The sequence below is a fragment of the Anser anser genome (genome assembly GCF_964211835.1).
Source record: "Anser anser genome assembly, chromosome: 1".
Lineage (NCBI taxonomy): Eukaryota > Metazoa > Chordata > Aves > Anseriformes > Anatidae > Anser > Anser anser.
Window position 1 is genome coordinate 147,897,737 of NC_139720.1, and position 24,647 is coordinate 147,922,383.

Consider the following 24,647-nt stretch of genomic DNA (forward strand, 5'->3'; position numbering starts at 1 on the left):
GCCTCACCAGGGCTCAGTAGAGGCTGAGTAGAGAGAACATCTCTCATGACCTGCTGGCAACGCTCTTCTGAATGTGCTCCAGGACACCGTTGGCCTTCTTGGCCACAAGGGCCCACTGCTGGCTCATGGTCAGCCTGCTGTCCACCAGGACTCCCAGGTCCCTCTCTGCAGAGCTGCACTCCAGCAGGTCACCCCCCTACCTGTACTGGTGCTTGGAGTTATTTTCCCTAGGTGCAGGACCTTGCACTTGCCCTTGCTGAACTTCATGAGGTTGCTCTCAGTCCTACCCTCCAGCCTGTTGAGGTCCCTCTGAATGGCAGCACAGCCCTCTGGGGTATCAGCCACTCCTCCCAGCTTTGTGTCATCAGCGAACTTGCTGAGGGTGCACTCAGTCCCTTCATCCAGGTTGTCGACGAGTAAATTGAACAACACTGACCCAGTACTGACCCCTGGGGGACACCGCTAGCTACAGGCCTCCAGCTAGATTCTGCACCACTAAGCACAACTCCGAGCCCTGTCCTCCAGCAAATTGCCAACCCACCTCACCATCCACTCATCTAGGCTGCAATGCCTGAGCTTGTCTATGAGGATGTTATGGGAGACAGTGTCAAAAGCCTTGCTGATATATATGATATGATAGAGGAAAGAAGTATAAAGCACACAAATCTATCCAAAGCTTTGCTAGTTTCGCTACTTGGAGGACAACTTTCATTTTAATTGGCAATTTAAACCCATGTAACATGCATTTTTCTAGCTATTTGGTGGGTATCAAAGTTATTTCATGTGACAGTATAATACCAGCCTAAAGTGTTAATATATCTTTTTTAATACCGTTGTTTTAAACAGATAAAACTCGACATGACTTTGAAATTGTCAGAGTAGACTACAGTCTATGAATAATCTTTCTCTATGATGCTTAAGAAATAGTCTTACAAGGCTTATCCTGTTACACATAATGTTTTAAAGAATAAAGCACTTACATTTAAGATCACATTCAAAACATTTTTTTTAATATCATGATATTTTAAGGAGACTAACAATTTATACAATGTAAATGCGAAGTATGAAGTTGTGGAGTTCCAAATACACATTCAATCTGCCATTTCTAGTTCTGTGCAAATTAATTTGCTTGAAATAACTTCAAATGAAGAGTATTATCAGTAACACCCAACCTCCAGAGATAAAAAAATGATTTTTTTATATCTGCTTGAAATTAGACTTCCCAGATCCACTAATTTTATTTTTGATTTAAAACAAAAAACTGTAAACAATTACTATAACAGCAGTTAGCAACAAGAATGGGTGATAATTGTCAGTCATCAAATATAACCTATGCCCTTTCTTACCATCACCTTTTAGTCCAGTATGTAAATAAATACAAGAACTAACACAAATAAAAGTTACCCCTATAAGAAAATACATTATATGCTGTAATTTGGAATAAAATCTCATACAATATCAGCTGCATTATTTGGGGTATGTATTTGCTTAAAACAGCTTGATACTAACAGTTAAACTTCTTTGTGTAAAAGACTAGACTTTTACTCACCATCAGAAATGTGTTTTGTGATTAATTTTATACCAGTATACTAAGCTCTTAAGTGTGAAAATGACTCAAGTCATATAGTAGAAGAAGATACCATAGGCACCATAATATACTTTTTTTTTTAAACAAAACCTGGTGAAGGACCAACAGTAAGAAAAGGAGGATGAAAATTAAAAGGCACATTCAGGCAAGAAATAATCAACACAGTTTGCATGATGCTATAGTTAAAAAAATAATTTATACTCTGCATAATTGAACAGATCAGGAACAAATACTCTGGTAGATTCTAATCCGTCAGAGAAAGCCAGTTTTGTAAGAGATGTGCAATTTAAATCAGATCGCTCTTTTTTAAAAGTTGAATTTTGTTTTGTTTTAAGGTCAGCGTAAGGCTTATAACCAAGTGCATGTTAAGAGGACCACTCAAAACCTCTTGTTTTCCGAGTGCATAGAGATACAACGAACAATGAATATATTCTTTGCAAGATGCATTCTTGTACATGTGCAAGTCTTATCAAGTACTTGAGCGTCTTTCAGGTCTTGGAACACACTTCATAATAGCAGCTCTCCACAGGGCAGGGGCAAGTAAAAGGCTTAGAGTAGTCACACTCAGAATAAGAAGATAGACCTGAAAATCGGAAATAACAGCCATTACTTCTCTCCACAGTTACATGGTAAACTAAGAAATGATTTAAATTTGATGAGATCAGACTTTTCTCAATAATAATATTTTCAGGCTGAGACTTCACCTGTCTCTCTATCCAGGTATGCTTATTGTTACAAAGGCAAACAAGTGCATGCACAGATCATGTAATTATCTGTTTACCTGGTTTGAACATTCACTTGCAAAAAAGAAAAAAACTAAACAAACCATAATGAGCTTATAGAATAACAGTTATTTACATCTATAGCTGAGAGGTCAATTTCAAAAGCTTAAGGTGTGCTAAAAAGTCAAAGGCCAAATACCACTTTATTAAAAAACATAAACTATTCTGGTTGAAAGATATAATGGCAACGTGTATTACTAATATATACACTATAGCTTTTTAACTATCAAGAATCCCTCTAAGTCACGCTGCACATCTTCTGAAATGAGATCTTTGTTACATGTTACGGAAGAGGCTTTTAAAATGGCAGTGAGAAGTAGTTTTGAGGTCTCAAACAGAAGAGTGACATTTGGAATTCAGAGCTACGCAAACCTGCACAGTAGAAAATGACATGAACACTGACCCAGGAAAATTGAAAGCCTGCGGGCCTGCAAGCGCTCTGGGTGGGCCCCTAAACTGATTCTGTGATCACGTATAGGTATCTTGAAACTCTGTACAAACATACAGTATTTATAACTCCTAATTATATGCAGGAGTAAGCAGGAAAATGATTCACCTCTACATACGTAAGTGAACAGCATTGTGTAGATTTTCCACACTAGCTTTATTTGGAATTGGTTCCAGCATTATACAGCCCAGCGCTCCCACAATGGACAGTTCAAAGAGCCAGCAGAGTATTTTTGTGAGCAGAGATACAGAGGAGAAAGCACTTAGCTTTAGAAAGTGAGGTCAGTTGTTACATCTCTGTAGCCATAATTTACTGAAGTTTGCAAAACAGATTTCATCTTGAGAAAATAGCGTTCTCGTAGCTTGAATATAAAGCTAAGTTTAAGGTTTCCTTCCTAGGGTATTTTTTCATGACTACTGAAAAAGCTTGTTTCTTCTGCAGTGGATTTAAAATTAACAGTCTTTGCAGGTAAAGACCATAAGTTTATTTGCTCACTTGTTTGATTGTATATTAAGGCAACTTGTACTTCACCATACCTGCCCTCTACTTCTGATTTACTAATATTTCCTTAGTCAGTTCCTACACTCTCAATTACCTCTTTCTATACCTCTATACCTCTTTCAAGATTTTAAAAGCAAAGGCTTCTCACGCTTAGACACTCGGGTGCTATCTACAATTCACTGCTCAGTTAATAAAGAAGTTGTCAAGGGGGAACAGTTAAGGCAAAACATTTATAACTAAATTTTAAAATTAAAACGTGCAATCTACAATATTAAAGTCAAACATGTAAAAAGGTTCAATAAAGAAAAAATTGTACTAAGAACCCTGTCAAGGACATACAAGTTTCTATTTATATGGGCTGATTATTTGTTAACAGTTTAGAGATTACACAAAATAGGCCTGTATTTCACATACACTGCAATATAAAATCCCAGTAAGTTTTTAAGGTGCAAAAGCCAAAGTTAATAACTATAAGGTAGCTTACCTCCCGAGATATGATCCCTGCTCTGCGTGCTCTACTTCCAAGAACAAAAGAGAATTCACTGACTTGTGCCAGTCCTGCTGAGACAATCCATTTGATATACTGGCTGGTCTTTGGAAGAATCAGGGAAAGGACAAGCACTGCCAAGACAAACTTTAAAAAGCAGGGGTTTTGGGGGGGTTGTCGTTACATTGTTGGCTTTTATGTTTGTTTTTAAATAAAAGAAAATAGTACTATCACTGTAAGATACATAGCATCAAATACAACAATGCTGGACATAAAAATAAACTAGCGGACTTCTAAATGTCTTCTATGTTAATGTCAAAAGAGGCAAAAAGTACACAGCACAGTACAAAGTAGCGTATTTACTAAAATAAAGCATTTGATAACTGTTACAAGTCCTGAGTTAGGCAAATAGACATTTCTCCATGTGTAACAGACTTTTAACATTATATAAAAACCCTGTATATTTTTTATCCCTGTATATTTATTTTTATATTTTAAACATAAAAACATATGTATTTGTGTGTATATAGCCTAAGAATGTTGTATTAAACTGTATTCTATCAGTTAGATTCCCCCAATTGCAGTAAAGATGTATTACTTCTCAGATGTTTATCAGATTTATCATATTTTTTATCAGATGTTCAGTTTTTGTACAATTTTCATTATGGCATGCAGCACTAAGATTATTCACACTGTTAAAAGATTTAAAAGAAATAAATAATAATACCTTCATTATGACCACAGACAATGTAAGGAAGAGTAAGACTGTGAGTTCATATATGACAAATGTGGGGAAAACATGAAGTCCTAGAAGGAAAAAAATTGGTATTATCTTAGTACATCTTTTAAAATGAACAACTTTAGCCAAGCATTCATACTCACATGTAAGCTAAGGCTGAATATAAAAATCTTGTATTTATTGGAACAGACAATGAAAACATGTAATGTTTCCAAATGCTGAAATAATATATTTGTATTTTAAACTATTCAGATTTTATTGCATCTATAAAGAAGCATGGAGTTACATTTCATTTACAAGAACTAGGGTTATTAGTGAATTTCTTTTCTTTAAAGGTATGTGCTATACTGTGGTTTGTTCCATTTCTAACTTATTTAGAGCATATACAGTTCATTGCTGAAAGAAATCCACCAGACGGTAACGTCTCACAAGAAGTATTTACAATGATTCAGTTTTGACTTTTTTTTTAAGATTTTTTTTTTTTTTACCGCTGCTTTGATATATTTTTAATTTACTGAGTGCAACTAAGTTCTATTTAATAGCAATACTCAATTTGTTATTCTAGAAATCCCTGGAAAAAATATTTCAAAGTTTAATGCCAATATTTTATTATGATAATTTTCAGAGTTCATAATAGATTTAAGTGCAAGACTATATTTTCAAAAACAAACAAACAAAAATCCCTAATACACCTACCAACACTACCTACTTAATCACTTAAGTATTTCCTGCCAAACCTAGACATTTTTGGAGGGAGTTATCTCCAACAATATTCCAAATTGAGTTAAATTGTATATGACAGATGCATTAGCACTTTTGTTTATATTTTGTCTCTTCCACACCAGTCAACAGTCCAGAACCTGAACTGAAACACACTTCTTTCATTAAAGCTATAAAAATGCTGCTGGAAAATGATTCCATTGTTCTGCACAGTGACTACAAGATACACTTTGCTAGCCATTTAACATTCTTGCATGAAATGGTAATGGACAATTACTGAGGATGGAACACGTTACACATAAATTACAAGTGCAACAAAAAACGTAATTGTTGTGATCCCATGACCCTCACATGCAATCACTGAAAGTCACCTGAACAAGAAAACTCACTTGGACTGGAATTGGGAAAAGCCATAAACCCCTGAGTATGGTCTACCCCAACTAAAGGATTATATAAAGCCACATTTCTATGATTTAGGGTTGTTTTCTGTTGGTCTTGGGTTTTGTGGTTTTTTTTTTATTTGTTTGTTTGTTTGAAAAAGGAATATATCAAGGTGGCCTTGCTCGAGAACCTTATGTCTCATATTGAGACACTTGAATTTTATTCCAAGTTACCACACACATATTTTCATTAATCTTATCTGTATAATCAGTAAAAGGTCAAATCTTGCTGTAGTATCAGCGAAATTATTTGGTTATTACATGAAGCAAGATAATGAACTGTCAAGAACACAGAAGCTTAAAACTAAATCCGGCTACTATTAAACAGACGAGAAAAACAAATATTTGTTGGAGAAGTCCTGGTGTCACTGAGGAGGAATCTTACTCACAGCTAAGTCCATTTTTTCCCCTAGGATATGAGGGACTTGTGCAGGCAAGCATCTTTGGAAGTCCATTCCTTTTTCACAAAATCTCTTAAAAGAGAAACCAAACTAGTGGAGATGTTCCTGAAAAATCCATAGTAGTTGGCAATTCTCCAGCCTAACTGCTTTTGTTGAAGGGCAAGAGTTTAGCTTTCTGAAGCACGAGGCCAGTAAATCAATGCTCTAACTTCTTATTCTAATGCAAGACCGGTTTCCACGAATTTTCCCTGCCCTGTAGCACTGCAGAGCCAAAAGAGCTGTAGAGAACCAAGAGTTGCTGTCTTCCCAAATGCACAGGAGAATTTACTTAGAGCAACTTCAAGGTGTTCTGTCCATGTGCACGTTCCATTGTGGATGAAAATGTACTTCAAATACTGTAAGCTCAGAGATTTGTATACAAGTACTATCCAGTCAGCATGCACACACCCTGTTTTATTTCTTAATTTCCTTCCAACTGCGGAGGCACAAATGCAAAAGATTATCAGAATAAGGAGAGAGATGGCAGAACAAGAGATGAACACCACACCAAAAAAAAAAAAAAAGAAATGTAAATGTGTGTGCACATGGACGGGCAAGTAGCTTCTCTCTTTTTAGTGTTTATCATGTGCATGTTGCTTGTTCACCTCTAGGCTGCTCTCAGAGAGGTACATGAAAAGCAGCTAGAGAAATACAGCCTGTAACAATGTCGTCGTGTCTGACAAGAGGGCCAACCAGCATATCTGGAACTGTAGACTTCAAAGGGAGGCTGTAAGTATAGCCTAGGGCTCTCCTCACTATTGGTGCATCAACGTTTTCAGTTCTGGAGCAGACAGGCAGTCTGAAGTTCATTTGGACTGCTTCCTGATGTGGAGATTATTACCATATTCAAAAGAGCTGAGGCACAAACTAGCACAGACTTCTACACTAACCCTTTGGAGGTGTCTATTAGGTGACAAGTGTCTGTAAGGTAAAGCAAGCCTAAACCTGTTGCGTACACAGCTCTGAGAAAACAAATACACAGCCCTGCAGGCACACACATTTTGGGCAAAACAGAGCCCACCATAGTGGGTTCACGGTTGTTACAAACCTTTACCCTAGCCCTCAGCAAAAACTTAGGGTAGAGCCACAAGTCACATCAGACTGTGACACAGGCACACGAAGCCTTCCTGACAGCACAAACTCCACCAGACATTCACCTCCCAGACAGCAGGAGCACGACTTATTTCAATGGATTTAATCAGACTCTGCGACTAGGCTCGGGAACCAACACAGACTTGTTCTAAGACAGCAGAAACACTTCAGTCAAGTAACTCAAAAACTTCAGCACCATCATCTGGTAGTGTGCGGCATGTCGGCTGGTCACCAGTAGCTAGGGTACCAGCTAGGTCGGTTTTCACAGAGCTGAGTACAATCCATGGGACTTCAACTCCAAGCACTGTTCTGGAATGGAGCATCGGTTTGAAGGTGACCTTACACCAACATCAAGCCCAAAACCACAGTTCACTCATATAAGTTGCTATGTGTTCTCCTATGGGTGGTTACATGCAAGATTTTACACACTTTTTATACGTACTTTTTCCTTAACAGAAAAATTGTATTTATTTTAAACAGATTACACAGATTCTACCCGCCTGCTACATGGCTGCTAAACAGCATGCGAAGGTCCAACTACAGTCATCATCATGTCCTGCAAAATCCAGCATCAATAAGAGGAATCTTAGAGATCCCTGACAGCAGACGTGATGAAAGAAAACAAAACTCTGGTGGTCAAATCTCAGGCAGTAGGAATATTTCTGACACATCCTCAAGACGGGACAGTCAATCAGAAAAATGACTATAGTGATGTATTGGGATGCTGCATCTTAACGGACCTAAGAGCCCTGGCTAGATCAAAAAGACAACAATAGCAGAATGGAAAAAACAACATTCGCCTCCATTTTTCTGAAAAAAAGGAGAAAGCTGCCTCTAGTCTAACGTCAGTTCTGAGAGCTTGAAACATCCAGGTTTCATTCTGTCCCATGCAGGACAACAAAGCGGTAGGGCTGGATGGATGAGAAGGTGATGAATGTCACCTAATGAATTCCAGTCTTGGGATCTTCCTTCGAATTCTCTCAAATTCAACAGAAATGTTAGAGGCTCGGAGAAACACCGTATGTTTGTTCTGGACAGTGGTACCGCTAACACTGTCAGCATCACCCCTCTTCAGAGGAAGAAGATGAAGTTTTTCAGCATCTTGCATTTAAGGCCCCAGTGCTGGCCACAAGATTTACCCAGAAGAGAAACATGGAGCCTTGCAAGTGAGTACGTCTGTACAGCACACTGAGGACACACGACCCAGTCACTCACTAGAAGCAAGATGCCTCCTCGCCAGTGGCAGATAGGGTTGCTGATGCCCAAATTCCACGCATCTTGTAGTCTGAGAAAACCCAGGATATTGGAGCCTTAAAAAATAAACAGGCTACGCAAAGATTCCTCCCATCTCCCTGAAAAGCAATCAAAAGAAAAATCAAATGAGGCAGAGGTGGAAAGGGAAGGATCTGAGTAGCAGGTACTCAAAGTTCTCCACATGTGGCTCTAAGAAGAGACTGGTCCAGATGTTCCCTCAGAAAATATTAGTGAGGACGGAGAGTAACAGGAACTTTCTGACCTCAACAGGTAACACGAAGAGAGTCAGAAAACTGGACGAAAATTTGAAGCAACACACAGAGGTGTAAGTGAATGTACAGATGGAGAGTTACTCAAAGTACAGCTGTTAATGTCTAACTGCACAGGTGTATTATTCCCACAAACGCATCCATGCGTAAAGTTAAGAGCAGCAGTACTACACAGGTCGAGCTAAGGGCAGGACCACTGTCACAGACAGTATGTGAACAAGTACTGTTCAGCTCAGCTTTCAAGAACCAGAATGATTCTTGTAGTGAGAACACAAGTAGACATTTAGGACGAACAAAAGAGCGACTAACTTCTCCAAATGATGTATTTACATTCACTCTTCGGTTAAGTCACCCCCCCAAGGCAAGTGCTCTCACTAGGCCTGTCTCCTCATCCAGTGTACCTAAGCACTGCAGAAATGTGTTTCAGTTTTCTTCAGAGAAGGCATGTGGGCAGCTAAGGAATCTAACACTTCAAAATGAAGATAGCAACCGATTTATATAAATATTCTTGGAATTAGCATGCTCTGGATAACAACCTTAATGAATTTCTCCCCTGGCCTTAGGCATCAATATTGCATTTCAGCCGGCGGGTAGTCTGAGATATTTCTTGTTCAATTCTTCCTGCATTGAGCACACACACATTACGTCTTCCTAACTAAGGAACCAAGATGCTATAAAAAGGCTCTGCTTCCATTACCATATTCTGCTTACAGAGAAAACCGAGCCACAAGGACCTGAAATTTACTCTATTCACTGACTCAAATTGGTAATAATTTTTTGGTATAAATTACAAGTATATCCACTGCAAAGAGAGAAGAACATTTTCTAAAAACCAAATATAAGCCCCTTCTTCCCTTAAAATTTTTAGTTATGTGCTTTAAATAGCACAGACAAACTCAGAATTGAGAACAAAAACCTGCCATTAAAACAAAAATTGAGAGTACAACGTGGAAATTCCTTATGAACATTGATGTTGCATTTAAAACATTAGCAAAGTCAAAACAATGTTGTCATCAGTTACATTTTAGTATTGAAAAACCATAAAATTTATCTCCCCCCAGTTTGTAGACACCAGTTGATTTATTTATTTTTACTCCCCCACATTGGTAGGTTAGCACTGTTTTTAGTAAGGTTTGTCGGAAATTACCTATGGATGCAAAGAAAATGATGGCAAGAAAGTCTCGTATTGGTTCAATACAGGACATAATCTCCTCAGTGACCATATGACCCTGAGAAGAGATCAGAGCTCCAGCTAAGAAGCATCCCAGCTCCATCGAGACATCCAGCAGCTCTGTGATCTGTCGAGGAATAACAGGAAAATCTATTACCGTTCTCTTGCCCAGAGTGACCTTCTTTACCATTTCACATAGAAATTACAGAGCTATACATTGCACCGGATGTGATAAATTAATATAACCTTACACAAACTCAACATTAAATATAATTTAGCTTATTTCAGTTTTCTGTATTATGTTTGTACAAGAGACTCACAAAACCATGATGTTTCCCCTCCATGATGTTACTTCCTTCCCCACAAAAACAAATTTCTTAATCTACATTGCAATGCTTTGTGTTACTCTTATGGATAGCATCTGATTTCACCAAAATGAGAGAGACTAACAGCTTGAGAGACAGGCTTGCATTATACACCGAGGCTGTGAAAATAAGCCATAGGAACTTCATGTTTCCCAACCGTCAAACAAGGGGAAAAAAAATCAAAGCTTATAATTTGGGAGAATAGTCTCAATTTAGCAAAAACAGTCCCAGACATAATTTACATTTTATTACTGTAAATAAGACCTAAATGTGCTTGTGGCTTTTACTGAGTAGGGATGGATTTAAGCATGTGAAGTAAACTGCTGGAATGAAGCATCTACCTGAAAAAAATCAGACTGCTCTTCATTCTTTTTTTATTATTTGAACATGGTGCTAGAAGGGAGAGATGAAACATGTAAAGAGACTGAACTACAAAATAAGAAATTGCCTAGGGCAATGCTTGTAACATGAGAAAAGCAAGCAGCACTTCTCATAGGTATAAATAAAATGCCTTTAAAACCATACTGTTGCAGACGGTCACCTCACTTAGAAAGGACAATGCTATTAATATTAATAGGACATTTTAACTGAAGACTTATTTCCATACTAATTTAGTTTAAGTAACAATACACCACGGTGCATTTATGGACGACATTGATCATGTCTTTAATGGTGTTACACTAAGGTATGAAGCTAAAACTCAAGTGACTTGAAATTAATGGAGGAGAAGGAAAGACATGATAAACAAGTCTCCAAGCAATGTATAAAATGCTGCCTAAAACTAAACCCGTCTTTTGCATATTTAACTATTAATGTCTGAATGATCATCACATAATTCCATTTGTGATGATAGTCCTTAATTTATTGCAAGATATTTAAGAAAACAAATTGGGTCTGTCAACTTATGCAAATAGTTGCTAATCTGGCAAAACCAACAAAATAATCCATGCCAGCGACTGTGAAAAATATGCCACTTTGGATACACTCCTATCTTAAAACAAAAGGAATTTCAGTTAAGTCTCAAAGATGTGCAGTGCTTTTCCTAACAATCTGAAATTGCAAGAGGGAAGAAGGAAATGTATACAAAGGATTTAAAATCACCAGGGGTGAAAAAAAAAAGGAAGAGAAACATAAGAAACATTTTGGGAAGTCACAAGCTCTGGAGTATGACCATGATCCAACACAGCCTCTTCAAATAAAGTTGGAATTATTTCTACTATTCAGATATAAACCACCCACAGTTAAGTGTTATTTGCTATAACAGAGCTTCAGGTCAAAACATTTATACCTAATATTTTAAGCATTCATATGCACACGGTTAAGTTACCATTTAAGAAGGGATTTACCAGCTCTTGTATTGGAATTGTATGATATTGTGCTGTTATCACAATCACTAGTCAAGTAAGGAACATTTTAAGTGTGAAATAAATATACTACATGCTTGTTCAGAAGGCATAAAACATAACTAGAGTAAAATCTATGTCTGTTTAGGTTTGCTCCCACAGCATAAAACCCGAGATCTATGTCTTTACTCTAGAGCAAGTTAAGTATGAGTTCAAGGACCTGGTAGATACAAATGCAAATTTTGCTATTTGTCTGTTCTCTAGGTACTTCACAACCTCAGGTCTACTACATATATATATATATATACATACACATATAAATGTATATATAATCAAGAGATAAAAAGATATAAAGAGATAAAAAGATATAAAAAGAGAAGTAGATGAGAGGGCAAGGAAAAACCCCAAAACTAGGGTATTTTCTTAACCTCACTCAACTTCCTCCAGTCTGTTCTTCAGATTTATACCAAGACTGCTTTTACTGTTCCCATCCTGGTTTCTGGTTGTCCAATATTATCAATAAGCAGACACATTTCCGCAAATTATTCTGTAGCTTCAGGGGTTATCATAAATAATGTGTGCAGATAGATACAATGAAGAATGTGTGTTTTACTGGCAGGAAGGGCTTCTCAACAAAATGTATTACATAGGCAAAACTCAGAATGTATTTTGCATTTAGCATTCCCTCTCTGCTTGCACCATTTTTAATGTTTTCCTTTATTGAGCAGGGCTCTAACGACTACTGTTCCCTGTGCCATGTTCTGTCCTTTTCTTGACTCCTACGTTACAGTAAGCTTTGCCAGTCAAAACTAAATGAAAACTTTTGTTAATTTGCACCTTTTTTCCCCTCGTACAATTTAGTTTTCATTTGCTTTCAAAGGTTGCATTTTACTCTTAATTCAGAGAGGATCGTTTTGCACTCACTAGAATATAGGATTTTTATGTTCAAGTGTTCTACCGTAGCAATAAATAAAGAGAGAAACATTACTGCTATACCATGTTCCTGTTGAATTTCAGCAGTCGTATTGCCTACATTCACTAATAACGTGCATCTTATTGCTACTTTTTAATCATCATAGAAGCTTAATGAATAGGGTGAGCCAGTAAGACCAAAGAAATCCCTGACTGAAATCAAGGTATTAATATTTGGGGCATTAATAACTTAAAGCTGCCCAAGAGTAAAGACGTGGATGCTAAGCTTGCATTTTAAAGAAGCAAAGCATTAATGGGAACTGAAATAATTTTTAGACAGCCTTTGAAAACTCCATCTCAGCTGTATTTTATGAAATAATTAATTTGAATATGAGATTACAGTTCTTCCTTAATCTTCTCCCTTTAATTGACAGAAGAGAGTTCAAAAGCAGGTTATGAGCCACTGAGAAGTACTCCAGCGAACCAGGAATGACTTTCCTAGTTGACTGCAGGGAAAAGTATGTACATTTTCTTATAGCAAATGCTGCAATGAAATAACTATATTTTCTTTCCATCTTTTTGATATGTAAAGATAACTGGCAATTTCCCTCCTCTTGCTGCTATCATCAGAGATCAGAGCAGTCAAACTGGAAGCCACATCTCCTCCATGGGTATACGCAGTCCTATAAACATGTAACTGCTGTCCTCCTTGTCAGGTCTTGTTTTTTTCAATTGCTTGTCCAATTTCCACAACTTAGTGCTAACGCGACAAAATTGACCACTGTTGTCCTGCAAATATCTAATATAGCAATTCATTATCAGTGGAGTGTTTAAGACAAATGTTCTTGTAATATTTCTATATATACAGAATATGAAAAGGCAACGCTGCACTCATCAACACTCTGGCTGACATATGACACATTCTTCAGCCACTACAGTAAGTGTCTTAACTTAAAAAGCACCGTTTTGGCTATCTGCCCTCAACGGTCATATTTAAAACCAGAAGCTGGATTCACTTTTTATGTTGTAATTGAGAAAAACAGTTTCCCAGTCTTAAAAAAAAATATCTTGAAAATCGGTTTAAAGTTTAATAGTTATCTACTGAACCTTTGTTACTGATGATAAGGTAACAAGATTTAAAGATGTACAACTGCATGTCAAAATTCAGCTAGACTTGCGTAGGATTGGCACCTGACAACTCCCTGACCCCCAGTCTGCCCAACTCGTTGAGGGAAAAAGAGAATTTCAGCTACTTCTCAGAATATAGGGAAGCAAAAAGAAACATCTCCAAAACTTCGTAAAATAGCTTATATTTTAGATTTGTTACATCTCTTTTACTCTTAGGTTATAAATCAGAGACATATTTAAGATCCAGTTTCAGATTCAATGAGCTGCAATGTTATCCAAGTGAGCCAAGCAGATCAGAAATCCTCAAGACAAAGTTCAAAAGTCATTTCCATACAGAAAGTTCCTCAACTGACAGGATAACCCTTACACTGAAATCACTTACACTGCAGTGCGAGAACCTCTTTTGCCCTATATTCCCTCTTGCTTTCCCACACTGAGGCACAGAATTTGCCCTTGTTGGTAGAGGAAACTGCAATTCTTGTCATAGTCATAGGAGATTTTCAAGCACAGGAAATAAATAAAATAATAAATAAGTTTACATGTGTGTGTTCAATACACGTGCTAGTGTTACACTTGAACCCTAATACATGATAAACTTCGGTGGAGCCCAGCAATCTAGTCAGTACAGAAGCACACAACAAGTAACTGTGCATGAAATAGAAACGCAGTATCATTCCTACCTGCTTTGTCATGCATTGGAAAGGATGTGGCCTGCAAAGTAATTCACACACTAGACAGAGAATTAAAATATTTTCTTTAAAAACATCCCTCAATTTTTCTAAATGAAGCTGCAGAGTTATTTTTGGTAAAGGCTACTAAAATCTTTCTCACTCTCTTATCCCTCCCTTTAAAAAACTTAAAAGCTATTTAGAATTATACAAGCATGGAAAATTCCACGTGTGCAGATAATTGTACACATTCTGTCAACATTTAGGCTTGCTTTTCAAACAATAAAGACCTTTGCAGGCACTATGTCAGTTTAACTGTTTTCCTACCTGGCACCCAAAAAACGTAGTTTACCCTTTCCAAATTCATGCAACTTTTTCAAATTTGATTACCAACCCCCCCTTCCAGGTTGCTATACCACCATTTTTTAAATTGTTATTATATTTATTTTTAAGTCTTTGTGCTCAAGCCACAACTTGCAGTATTACTATAATAAATGTATCTGTGTCAGTGAACATAAAGAGTCTGAACTGGTTTACCAAAGTTACGTGTAGCATCTTTTGTACTGTTCCTTTTGATACATTATTTATCAAATTTAAAAGGGAAAGCTGCTTTCACTTAAAAGTACACAAAATACCTGCTTCTTTACAAATGCTTCCCATGCTGAACAAGCATTCCATTTTTGCGTTATGCATCCAATCCACTCAAACATTTTCTCCCCTAGGTTTGTATTTTGCACATTATGTGAAGTCATGTACACAAACTCCTTTTACATTTGATGTGGATTGGGGCACAATATGCCCAATTCGATCAAATCAGTCCGTGCAGGCCATTCTTTCATGAAAGTAAGACTGTGGTATACCACAGTATCTAACATGACTTGCATGGGGTTTTGTTTTTATTCAAGTTGTTGTACAAATGTTATGTCTGCCTCTTTGAAAGTAAAAAGAAGAAAATAATTTTGTTTCTTTTCTTATTAAATAGCACCAGTGTTTGGAATATTAATAGCTGTTTAGAGGGATGGTATTTTTAGCCTACAGAACAGAAATCAATTAATTCACTGACTTCTTTCTTGACCTTTTTCCTGAAGAAGACCCCGTAATAATTAAGCAAACACACCTAGCAAAAAAGGTTGCACACACAGGAAGTTTTTTTTGACATTTTTTCTCAGAATTTCTTAAAGAGGACACAAAAATCTGCATAACCAGGATAACAGAGTTTCGAACCCACAACATTACCAATAGCCATCACAGTCTGTTCTCCAACTGAATAGTTTCTCAGGGGTATGAAACGTGAGATAGAAACCAATGGAAGGAAGACTGAGAGCCAAACAAAGCAAACCCAGAAAAGATATCAAAACCTTAGGGCATTTCCCTGTTTTCTCAACTTCATCTCCAGCTGTTTATCTCCCACAGAAAAAAAAGCAGCTAATTTTATAATAAAAACCGTCCAGAATTTGCCATTGAAAAGAAACCAGTCAGCAAGTGGCAGTCAGACATTATCAGTATCTCAAAACCCATCCTAAATTATTTTGAAATGCATGAAGTATTCCAAAATTAAAACTGCAATCATGGTCCTTAGAGTGGCTGTATAAAGTTACCCACAGAAGTTCAATCTATTTACATTCAAGATATGTCTGCTACTACTCATCTGTACTGTGATGCATGAATCATCTGTTCATCTGGGTTTTAAAACATTTTAAAACTAAATAATTAACCAGAGAGCTATGTGGATATGCAATAACAGTAAGTGTGATGGCTTTTGTGGTACCGACGCAGTATACTCTACAACTCGTATCAAAAAGTTTTATTAATTTAAAAGATTACCGTTAGCATAAGGAAGATGAATGCAGATATTCCTAGAATGAGGATTTCTTTATTCCCTTTGCTTTCTGCATGCAACTTGCGATAATACGGTCCTATGAGGTAAGTCTTTATAACAAGACATATAAGAAAAACAGCAGCCAGAGAAAAGAGAATTTGGCCGATCAGTATCAGTATTCTCAGTATTTCCTTGAAAATGCTGGAAGAGAAGAACAAACAGAACATTTCTTTCAACTGCTCTCTTGCCTCTAAATGAGTTTCCCTTAAGTGAAAAGATCTAATTCCACAGATGTTCGAAGTTGGGTAGCTACAGTAAGATATTTCAATACATTAGCAAACAACATGAATATTAAATCTGCTGAATGCCTGTCAATCTCTTTTATAGAATAGAATTTACTTTCATGCTGGTTCAAAAAAATTTTTGTTGATTAATCTTCATAGTAAACCATCAGAATCAATAATTCTATCCCTCAGCCTTTGACAAAAATGTCTTAGTAAATAAAGGGAATAAAGTTAAGTCTGAAGAAATTCTCTTATTTTCAACAATAACGATTTTTTCACTACAAATTTTAGTTTAAGAGTGGACAGGACTAAGGTAGCTAGAGCAGAAAGAATATCCTCATACAACATGACAAATACAAATAGTAAAGGGAACTTGGAGAACAAAGCCCTATTTTTCAAGGAGCTGACGTTAAAGGTAGAGCCCTCATATTCATATTTGAGATCTATATACTAAATTGGAAGGGGGAGGGGAAGAGATGAACTTTATTTTATTTTTTTTACCTGGAGGATGTGCTCACTCCTGCTTGGATAAGTGTAGGCATAACAGCTATAAATAAACCAAGCTGCACGTCCTGCATCACCAACATGCCAAGTAGTACACTGCTGTAGTCAATATCTCCTGTACACCAACAAAGCAGTCATGGAAACATTTATCAGAATCTATGAATGCTTGCAGAAATCTAGAAGTGTCTTAATCAAATGGAAGCTATGTATAGCTCTCCATAGGGTGAGGTCAAAGTATTCTGGTTTTGTTTTGTTTCTCTCCACCTCCCCAGTAGCTAAATCAATATATATGTTAATAATATAAATGAAATACTCATATGAAGCTTGACTTTGCTTTGCAGTTAGGCACCAGTTACACATTTACTGAAACTTCTTTACTGAAACTTAGTCTTCAAAATAACAGGCGTATCTAAGTTAATGAGCCAGTATACATAAAACACAGACTTTGAATTTATGCATTGCGGTATGAATATTCTAGAGAGAGGGAAAACAAAAACACCTTAATGCAGTATGTATGAGAGAGGTTTAAGGGGAAGAACAGGTTGGCCAAACGTTTGAGTGGAAACATTTAGGAGCCTTTGGAGAAGTTAGTAACCTGGCACTTGAAAGTATTTATTTGAAGAGCTGCAGTCTTTGAAAGACTACCTGAGCTGGTCTTAGTTTGCAGGAAGAGGTTGTGAATTACTTAAGTCAAACTTTCTGCCCCACTGACTGACTGGTAGTAACGGTCCAACCTAGTAATCTCTGAAATAGCACAAGAATTCCAGAGCTCCGGCAAAGTTAAATCTTTTCATGCAGAGTGTTGATTGGGCCACGCCGTCATTCTCCAAAGAGGACTGGCTACATAAACAGCAGGTACACTTCATAACAAGAATATACATAACACTGGCCAGTGTGAAAAGAAGATGATCCCTTGCAAGCTGAACAATGTCTTTTGTTTCTCTTGCAATATTACGAAGTCCATTTCAATGAAATTTCATTGTAGATGCATAAATATTTGTCATACATTGATTTAATACATCAAACATTTAAATCTTACTTACCTTCTTTATCTCCTCGAACAGTACCTGCAAGAAATCTTGACACCAGTGGTGTGCTCGATAAAGACAAACAAGTGGAAATGAAGACGCTTTGTGTTGGTCTGATTTGAAGCAAGTGTCCCCATAATAAACCAAAGGCAATCATCAGAACGGTCATGTAGCAGGGTCCTTGCAAAGATATTTTCCATACCTTGGGAAGAAAACAAGTTCTTGTAATAAAGTCTGATACATGACAATGGTTTTTCAGTGCAAATAAGCAATTAAAGGTGCATGATTAGGGGCTGCAGTGCTGGGCCACTGACATAAACAGCTCTCATCATACACATCCTGAAACTCTAAAGATATTATGCCTAGTAGATAATATTCTGTGCCAGAACACTTATCACCTCATGAAAGCTCATTACGTAAATTCCCATAGCTCACAGACCAACAAGTTAAGGGTCAAAGGTCCACTATGGGTTGAACTACATTAAAATCCAATGGAAGACCAGTTATTTGGTATGACTCCAAGGGAAAAAAAAAAAAAGACACAGTTAAGACCATCATAAATACCAGCAGCCCACTCCATACTAGTCCAACACACGATTGTGAATTTGCTTGCACACCAGTAACAGTTTGCATGCTAAGATTTAGAAACCTCTGACTTACTGACTTTTATCTTTGACTTTAGGTGGACTAAAAATAGCAGAGTGGCTGAATGCTCATAAACTTTAACACATTTCAGATAAAGCTTTTATAGTCTGATGAACTCACAACCATCAGTTTAGGAACAAATCATACAATGAAACTCTTTAAATAGATCTTCACATATTTTGCAGCAGTATTTTCCACTATTAAAATTCTAGCTGGTTTTATGACTCTTTTTTTTTTTAATTAAGACCAAAAGAAACTTGTACCTTTTTGCTGAATCCCGATGGCCACAGCATGAATTATTCCAGATTGTGCTAACATACTTGCAGAATTAGTTTATTAGCCAGTACAGCATGTATCATCAATTCAGTATGCAGTACTTAACAAACTGATTTTTTTTTTTTATTACAGGACTGGCAAACATCACTGGACACTCCATAACAGCAACTGCATGTTACTGCATGTTAAAATAAAGCAGAGATGGATTGCCATAAATTGTGTGAGATTTTTCTACCAATCAAACTGTTTTACTAAAATGAAGAGGAATAGCAAAGTTTGTTGGAGACACTGAATAAATAATGCATTCTATTCTTTCTAGAGAGTTAAAGACAAAAACGCCATATTTGTCTTTGCAAAATTGTACAATGTTACAATAGTATATTACAGAGAACGTGTAAAGATCTGAAATAGAACTGGTAACTTGAACATTAGCAATTAAATTCTGCAATATAGAAGTATTATACAGAAATACCTTTCTTAATCTTTCAGGAGAAAATTCCAGACCAACTAGAAATAGAGTGAAGAATACACCGAACTCTCCCAATGTCTCCACCTGTACAATAGACTTTTAAAAAGGTATAAAAAATATTAGTGCATATCAGTCTACACATAAAGCAAAATGTAAGTATACTCACAAAATAAATAGTTTATGTTTCCATAGGTAGTTCACTCTCTGGTCATATGACACCAGGAGTTCCCTCAGCACCTTTAGGATTCAGAACACCACCTAGCTATTACTAGATAGTTAGGTTGGGTAGGGCTGGTCACCCAAAAAGCACAGATGCTTTGAGCTAGGAAAGCTTGCTTGCTTGTTGAAATTACATAGGTTGCTTCATATATAAGCTATTAAACCCCCAAGGCTTCTGTTCCAGAAGTTACTTCTGGCTAGTTACTTAGTGGGTCTACTGGTACAATTATTCCAATGTACTGTAGCTGCTGTTCTACTCTCCATCCTATAGACTCCATGAATCCATCTCTCAGACAAGTATAATTGCCTGCCTTTCTTCCTCAGAGAGAAGGACGCAACAGCAAGGGAAGTGGTTCCTTCTCAGAACAGGGAAAACACTTTTTTTCTATGCATTTATAGTCCAGAGCAAAAGAGGACAGGCTCTACCATCAATCACAGCGAAGCGGAGATGGAAACTATCTTTCCCCAAGATCAGAATCTGCCTGCCTCCAACACTCTTCCTACATTCCATGTTTTTATGAAATGCAGAACAAAGAGAATACGCACAAGAGACCCAGTCAATAATAACAGTATCCAGAGGAGTACTGCTTAATCACAGCTCCATAAGAAATAGGCAGCTCAGAAAGAAACCCTCCTAAAGAAATCTCCCTCATCTCTGTTCTGATCACATTATCTTCCTCAGCATAAGTCTCTGAAAATTCACTGTTGAATCTTTCTAATGCCAGCCATACAAACTTGTTTCATAATCTTAAGCGGGCAAGCGTTCCAGACCTTCTCAACCCATCAGTTATGTACTACACAAAGGTTATTATTTAATCTCAGTTTTAGAAAAATACAATTTTGAAAGTGTATTTTTTTTGACCTTCCTTTCTGATACGAGACTGAGAAAAATCCTACAATTTCTATTCCCTTTACTTTTGAGCACAATAATCAGTTTCAACAAAAGCCCACGTCAGAGCAGAGGTTGCAAAGGTAGCAATTTCCACGCAGCTATGTGGCTATCAACATAATAGACACATATAACTTAACCTGACTTTAACATCCAACCTTAACACTTGCTCTGTTTTGCCTGCTGGCCAAACAATCTGTTAATGCACACCAGAACACTAATCAAAACGTGCAGCTTCTGGCCAAACACAGCCCACTGGTTCTCACTGAGCTAGTAATCCGGCTACACGTGACGGAGCTAAAAGGCTTCAAGCGAATTCAGGAATGCAGGCAGGGAAAAGAACCAGGGTTACTAGGAGGGATGAAAGAGCTACAGAGATGCAAAATAACTCTCTAGGAAGCCAAGCTATGCTACTCAGGAATCTACTTGTTTTAAACACTTCTTACATGTTAACGCTGACTTTTTGCAAGTTTCTGAATATTTGATATCACTTAAATAACTTGGCTCCCAAATGTAATGCTTTATGATTAAAAGCAAACAGGCAAAACTAAAACAAACAAACAAAAACAAAATAAAACAAAACAAAATAAAAAAATAAACCAAACAAAATAAGCCTTTACCTTTCACTTTCAACAATTCTTTTATATCTTCGTTACATAGGAGAAAACAAAAAAAGGTCCATGCTTGGGGATTTTACTTTATTTTCTAATATGTTTGCAGCTGGATATACCATTTTTTAAGCTACTGTTAAAACACGTCAATAAATTATACCAGTCAAGAAGCAGCTTGCACACTTACCTTGATGCTATTTAATCCTGATGGTCCTAAGAGTACGCCACAGATGATATACCCAAACATGGTTGGCAATCCTATTGTTGTGCACAGCCAGCCACATGGCAAAGACAACATTCCTATCGTCACAATATCCTAATGTATAAAATTTAAAAGTATGTTAACATAAAGGATACACAATTTTGTGGTGAAATTAAAGACTCTGATCCTTCAAAAGAGAAATGGCACTGTAAAATTAAATGTAGAATACTCTCCGTGAAAACAAAACACAACTTCAGTAAACTAACCTGAACACAATGTCAAAGGTATAAGCACTCCAGTTTTGTAGATAAAACACTCGAGGTACTAACCTTAAGTAATTAGTGCCTTGGGGACTTCTCATTAACTTATTAAATATTTTAAATACATAACAGGAATTATACAGTTTCCTGGGGGCTTCTGGAATGGTGGTGGGGGACTGACACTTTACATAAAATGGTGAAAAAAACACGATGGTGAAACAGATCCATTTGGTTTAAAAAAAGTTTCCCAATCCTGTTATTCTTCATGAAGCACAAATATAATAAAAACTGTCTATGCATTTTTCAGCTTCCATTTCCCTACCAAAAGGCATAAATACATAAATTATCTGTAGTGATAATATGCAAGTGGCTTACGAGGTACAGCAGTAGCTTGCTTCAACCCTGTGCAGCCAGGCAGAAAGAATGCTGCCCCAAAGGTGCAACAAGTCATGGCAAATACAGAGAGCATCCGTACGGTATCACAATCAGTCTTGTGAAGACTATATTAGGATTAGGAACACATTGGCCAGATCACCAGCAGAAGGGGAAAATCATGAATGCTAGGGGTAGCTTTAGAGGGAAAAACACTGAAACTTTATTCAATCCCATCAAGCAGTTCCGGCATGCAAACTGGTGGGACTAAGTCTGATCAAAACAAATGGCAAGAGTGTCTCTAAAAGGATTACCTTTATGAAATGATGATCAGCACGAGGAATGGTTGAATCTCTGGGCTTGGTAAGGATATACTGATTGTTCTGGGAATCAATAAGCATACTTAGACCCAAGTCATCCTCCACTTCTCTTTTTGAAGCATTTCTTTTGGAGTTGGCTTCGTCTTCTTCCACCCTTAAAACCGCTTCAAAGTTAACACCTCTTACCTGTAAGGAAAAGAAGGAAAACAATAATAAAGAAAAAGAAAAGCAAACAAACAAAAGACACTTGCATGTCTAGGAAGCCTATAGTAAAAAGGAAAAGACTATTAGCTGTTCTTGAAGTTGCTCCAGCATTTGTTGACAGTGACTAAAAATACTAGTTCCTTCTTAGAGAAATCTTTTCAGCCTCTTTATCAAAACTTGATGTCCGTATCTGAAAACGCTATAATTTACTTTTCATTTCAAACAATGAGGGGTTTTCCAGACCTACTTGCTAGCGGAATAATGCCTCTTCAGCCACATTGTTCAACTAAAAAATAATAAGGACAGGGCTTCAAAGTTGCAAAATTCCAATTCAGGAATCTGAAACAAATTCTGAAGATTGCAGAATTATTTATAAGTGTGATATATCTAATTCAAACATCAGCTTTTTCAGGTGTCCGAATGAGAGACTGACAACCATGTTCCTTTTATATATTATGAAAGTTACGTTTTACTCACTTTTTGCCTGCAACCTGCCTTTTTATATCTATTCCGCCTTCGCTTCCCTGAGCTCCCCACTTACCAGACTATTTTGCATTCCGGAATGAAGTCTCCATTGCCAAGTCTAGGAGACCAAACCACATTTTCATGTTTTCAGCTGATGAGAAAAAGCAAGAGCAGCTGCGCGCCACGTACATGCAAACTATTCTCACAGCATCAGAACAAAGAAGTAAAGCTTCCCTACAGTCAGCAAACAAGAACTGTTTCTAATCAGAATACACAATAGGTTCCCAATCCTACTGTTTTTCTGTCATCTTCACTCCTGATGCCCTTGTTGCTACTACAAGGAAAACCAAAACAGAGCTTAGAGCATACTGTTGAATGCTGGCTTTGTGAATTAAAATACACTTTACTCTGATTTTCATGTAGGAATTATTTCACTGTTCGGTGCAGTACTTTGCCTAAAAACAAAATGCTAATAAACCAACATCTGCTCTAGTATTTTCTTGGGAATTTAAAGTTATGTCATCAGTGATAACGTACAGTAAACAGAATTACCTTACGAAATACATCAGCACTGAGGCATCTACTTTGAAGATCTGGAATTCTAAATTCACATAGAGTTTGCTATATGTTCCTTTGTACTTGGTAGCTTGTGTATCTGGAATCTAATCAAACCTCTCTGTATCAAAATCAAAAATGTATCAAAGATCATATAAAAGTGATGCAGTCTATTTCAGAAACGGTATTAGGAATAGAGAGAAGATTAAGATTAAGACTATTATGAAAAAAATATTTTTTCTGTGTAATATATTTAGAAGTCATGTATTGTGTGGATATTATGGTTCATTTTTACTTTTACTAAAGAAAAGGGAACTGACAAAAGACAGACTATGCTCAGAGAGTGAGAGTAGATGGCACAGGTTCAGAGGTGCTTTTAAAAAATACTAAGCATCTGAGGACATAATAGAAGACAACAATATTTGTGCACTGTTATATAAAACACCCTTTCAGGGATTGTTGTTTTAAGAAATAAAATCCTGAAAAAAAATGTTTTCTCATTATGTAGGTTAGCTCATATTCTATTTTTTTATTTTTCTCCATTACATTTCTCTATTTGATTATATCTTTAATAAAGGCCTTTGCATCCTTATCAGATTACTGATGATTCTATTAGAACTTCTTTGTTTCCGCATTCCAGCTTAAGAGAAAATATTCTAGATATTCCTCACAAAGATAGAGATGCAAATAGTCCTCTAGTTTGCATTTCATTATTCCTTTTGTTTCATGAATCGAGATATAAGAAAAACAAAAGAGATACATTGGGCAAGAAGGATGCATTGGGTATTTTTTGCCAATGAACAGCTACTGCACATTCCTTTAAAATGTGCCGTTATACCCCAGTATAACAGAAGAGGGCACTCCAGCAAGATCTTCCCTACCGCCGCTGGTGCTGCTAGGCAGGATTACCACTAGGTGTAATTGTACCTGTCTGGTGCAGGCAAAAAGCTACTTTCACTTTCTCTCAAGCGAGTACAATTAACAAAAATGGCCTGGCCCTTTCCTACAGAGTTTTTTTTCCTCCTCAGCAGAATTCACGGACTATGCTTGCCTTGGAAGTTGAGCTGCAAATCAACAAAACCCTTCAAGAGCAGAAGCCAAACAAAAATTTCAGTCCATGCTTATAAAGAGGATCAGCTCAGAGAGTCAGCTTCTGAGAAAAGTGCGATGGGACGCTG

General features: G+C 37.0%; 1 protein-coding gene across 4 annotated transcripts in view; it reads right to left on the reverse strand.

The window, feature by feature from the left end:
• Nucleotides 1-991: 991 nt before the first annotated feature.
• Nucleotides 992-24,647, reverse strand: part of TMCO3 (transmembrane and coiled-coil domains 3) — a 30,563-nt gene continuing 6,907 nt past the window's right edge. For all 4 annotated transcript variants that reach the window (XM_083834650.1, XM_083834651.1, XM_083834649.1 and 1 more), the window contains 10 exons: nucleotides 22,240-22,431; nucleotides 21,279-21,407; nucleotides 19,376-19,468; nucleotides 17,998-18,184; nucleotides 16,952-17,069; nucleotides 16,172-16,367; nucleotides 9,908-10,058; nucleotides 4,534-4,613; nucleotides 3,804-3,953; nucleotides 992-2,171 (listed from right to left, as the gene is read on the reverse strand). In XM_083834650.1, coding sequence (XP_083690776.1) covers nucleotides 2,058-2,171; nucleotides 3,804-3,953; nucleotides 4,534-4,613; nucleotides 9,908-10,058; nucleotides 16,172-16,367; nucleotides 16,952-17,069; nucleotides 17,998-18,184; nucleotides 19,376-19,468; nucleotides 21,279-21,407; nucleotides 22,240-22,431 — 1,410 coding nt within the window. In that variant the 3' untranslated portion in view covers nucleotides 992-2,057. The remainder of the gene's footprint in view (nucleotides 2,172-3,803; nucleotides 3,954-4,533; nucleotides 4,614-9,907; nucleotides 10,059-16,171; nucleotides 16,368-16,951; nucleotides 17,070-17,997; nucleotides 18,185-19,375; nucleotides 19,469-21,278; nucleotides 21,408-22,239; nucleotides 22,432-24,647) is intronic.